Source organism: Jaculus jaculus, chromosome X (assembly GCF_020740685.1).
Source record: "Jaculus jaculus isolate mJacJac1 chromosome X, mJacJac1.mat.Y.cur, whole genome shotgun sequence".
Lineage (NCBI taxonomy): Eukaryota > Metazoa > Chordata > Mammalia > Rodentia > Dipodidae > Jaculus > Jaculus jaculus.
The window spans coordinates 107,373,214-107,376,060 of NC_059125.1; the positions used below are offsets into that span (position 1 = coordinate 107,373,214).

At 41.7% G+C, this 2,847-nt stretch overlaps 1 protein-coding gene across 1 annotated transcript; it reads left to right on the forward strand.

Annotated features, from left to right (window-relative positions):
• Positions 1–227: 227 nt before the first annotated feature.
• LOC123453222 (trafficking protein particle complex subunit 2-like) lies at positions 228–671 on the forward strand. Its single transcript, XM_045140820.1, has one exon. The coding sequence runs from the start codon at positions 231–233 to the stop codon at positions 651–653; it is 423 nt and encodes a 140-aa protein (XP_044996755.1). The 5' UTR covers positions 228–230; the 3' UTR covers positions 654–671.
• Positions 672–2,847: the final 2,176 nt, after the last annotated feature.

A 2,847-nucleotide genomic window follows, 5' to 3' on the forward strand; every position in this document is an offset into this window, starting at 1 on the left:
GGGGCCTTTTTAAGTTGAGTGGAATGCATATTGCATGACATGATCATGAACCCATGAGATCTAGAGGCAGAATGTTATGGTTTGCATACAAAATTTCACCTATGGCTGCACCGGGGACACCCCGGGTCATGGCCGCTGACGCGTCGTCCTGCTCCGGCTGCCTCGGCGCCCCACCACCACCGCGAGGAAGGCGGCTTATCTCAGGAGCCACACACTGAAGACTGAAAACAATGTCTGGAAGTTTCTACTTTGTAATTGTTGGCCACCATGACAATCCAGTTTTTGAGATGGAGTTTTTGCCAGCAGGGAAAGCAGAATCCAAAGATGACCATCGTCACCTCAACCAGTTCATAGCTCATGCTGCCCTAGACCTCGTGGACGAAAACATGTGGCTGTCCAACAACATGTACTTGAAAACTGTGGACAAATTCAACGAGTGGTTTGTGTCGGCGTTTGTCACCGCGGGCCAGATGCGTTTCATTATGCTGCATGACGTGCGGCAAGAGGACGGGATTAAGAACTTCTTTACCGACGTTTATGATTTGTATATCAAGTTTGCAATGAACCCATTTTATGAGCCCAATTCACCCATTCGGTCAAGTGCATTTGACAGAAAAGTCCAGTTTCTTGGGAAGAAACACCTTTTAATCTAAATGCAGAAAATTAAAAAAAAAAAAGTGGCAACACAGAAGTGCCCAGGAAGGTGTCTACTGTAAGTCACTTGATTAAGCAATGTGGAAAGCTTGTACATGTGTAAGTTCATATCGAATGAAATTTCCCTTGAGTTTAACAGCACATTGTTTCATGTTACCAATCTTTGCTTGTGAACAGTATTATTTATGAAGAGCTTCTTATCTGTAATTACTACATGTTTTTGTTTTTGTTTTGGAGATAAGGTTTCACTCTAGCCCAGGCTGACCTGGAATTCAGTCTGTAGTCTCAGGCTGGTCCTCCTACCTCTGCCTCCCGAGCACTGGGATTAAAAGTGCATCACCAACACCTGGATTAACTTGATTTTAACGTAATTCAAAACAGATGTCAGAGTCCAGATTTGGTAGGCAGATTTGCAACAAAAAGATACTACGAAACTGAATGGAATGGGTAGCCAAAGCCTGGCTTGTTTATATCTGCAGATATATATATATATATTTAATTTTCCTTTATTTCAGAGCGACGGACAGAGAGACAGAGAGAAGCAGAGAAGGAGAGAGAGAATGGGTGTGCCAGGGCCTCCAGCCACTGCAAACAAACTCCAGATGTGTGTGCCGCCTTGTGCATCTGGCTAACGTGGGTCCTGGGGAATCGAGCCTTGAACCAGGGTCCTTAGGCTTCACAGGCAAGCGCTTAGCCGCAAAGCCATCTATCTCTCCAGCCCACCTGCAGATATTGTAAACCCCTTCCCCCAGGAGCTGAAGCAGAGCATTGGTGGTACAGTGCAGCTGGCAGCCATGTGCAGAGGCTCCCAATGGGACCTTGGTGTTCTGAAGTCCCGGACCAAAGTTACAGGCCATAGTGAAAAGAGTTACCTCTGTCACCTCCTGTTTTATTTCTCCTTAGTAAACTAAATGTGTAATGGATTTGCTGATATCTGTACTTGCAATGCACTTTCAGAGGGGTTAATATAAATAAAACTTGTAGTACAGTAAAAAAAAAAATCACCTATGATAAGCTCATATGTTTGAACACTTGGTCTCCATCTGGTTATAGTATTTGGGAAGTTTGTGGAAATTTGAGGAGGAGGTTGCTGTAGGAAGTGGGTCTGTCAGGGTGAACTTCGAGATTTTATACCATTCCCTGACTTTTGGTTCATCCATGTCTTCCTGACTCTGGCTCTTATTGGCCAGCTTGGCTTCCTGCTCCTGCCAAAATACCTTTTCCATTATGATGGAACATATCCACTTGAAACTGTGAGCTTGACAAACCTCTTTTATTCCTTAGGTTATGTGTAGTCACTTATTCACAGAATCAAGAAAGTAGCTCACACAGGAACTTAAGGTAATAAAATGTTTTATCCATAAGTGCTAGAATTTTAATTATGATAGACCATAGATCAATTGTTAAGCAAAGAAGCATGTATATTGAGTTGACAAATAACAAAGCCTGTCAACAAATTAGAATCAATAGTATTGGAATAGCAATTTACTTAAGAAACCAAACTGACAATTGATTTTGTTTTACTGGCTTGTGGAGTAATATATAGATACTATATAATTTAAAAATCACTATTTCAATAATAGGCATTTGTAATCCCAAGACTGAAGCTGTACAGATAAGATGCTCACTGGGGCCAATCACCAGCTAGTATAGCCCAAATGGCAAGTTCCAGATCAATGAGAAGCCCTATCTCAAAAAAAAAAAAAGAAGAAGAAGAAGAAGAAGAAGAAGAAGGAGAAGGAGAAGGAGAAGGAGAAGGAGAAGGAGAAGGAGAAGGAGAAGGAGAAGGAGAAGGAGAAGGAGAAGGAGAAGGAGAAGGAGAAGGAGGAGAAGAAGAAGAAGAAGAAGAAGAAGAAGAAGAAGAAGAAGAAGAAGAAGAAGAAGAAGAAGAAGAAGAAGAAGAAGAAGAAGAAGAAGAAGAAGAAGAAGAAGAAGAAGAAGAAGAAAAAAACAAACAGGTGGATGGCATTCCTGAGGGCTAGCATTCTAGAATGTCCTATGGCCTCTCTGAATTCATGTTCAATAAACACACATCAAACATGTGCATAGAAACACACACACACAGCATACCACATGTACCATTTTAAATCATGATTTAAGACTAATTCCCAATCAGTTTCTACTTTGAGTCTTTGAGTTCTGGGGAGAAAAATACACATTTGCCTATAATGGCTCACTCCACACACTAATTTG

Excerpts from the sequence above, each read along its gene's own strand:
- LOC123453222 (XM_045140820.1), top strand. The coding sequence starts at position 231 with ATGTCTGGAAGTTTCTACTTTGTAATTGTTGGCCACCATGACAATCCA.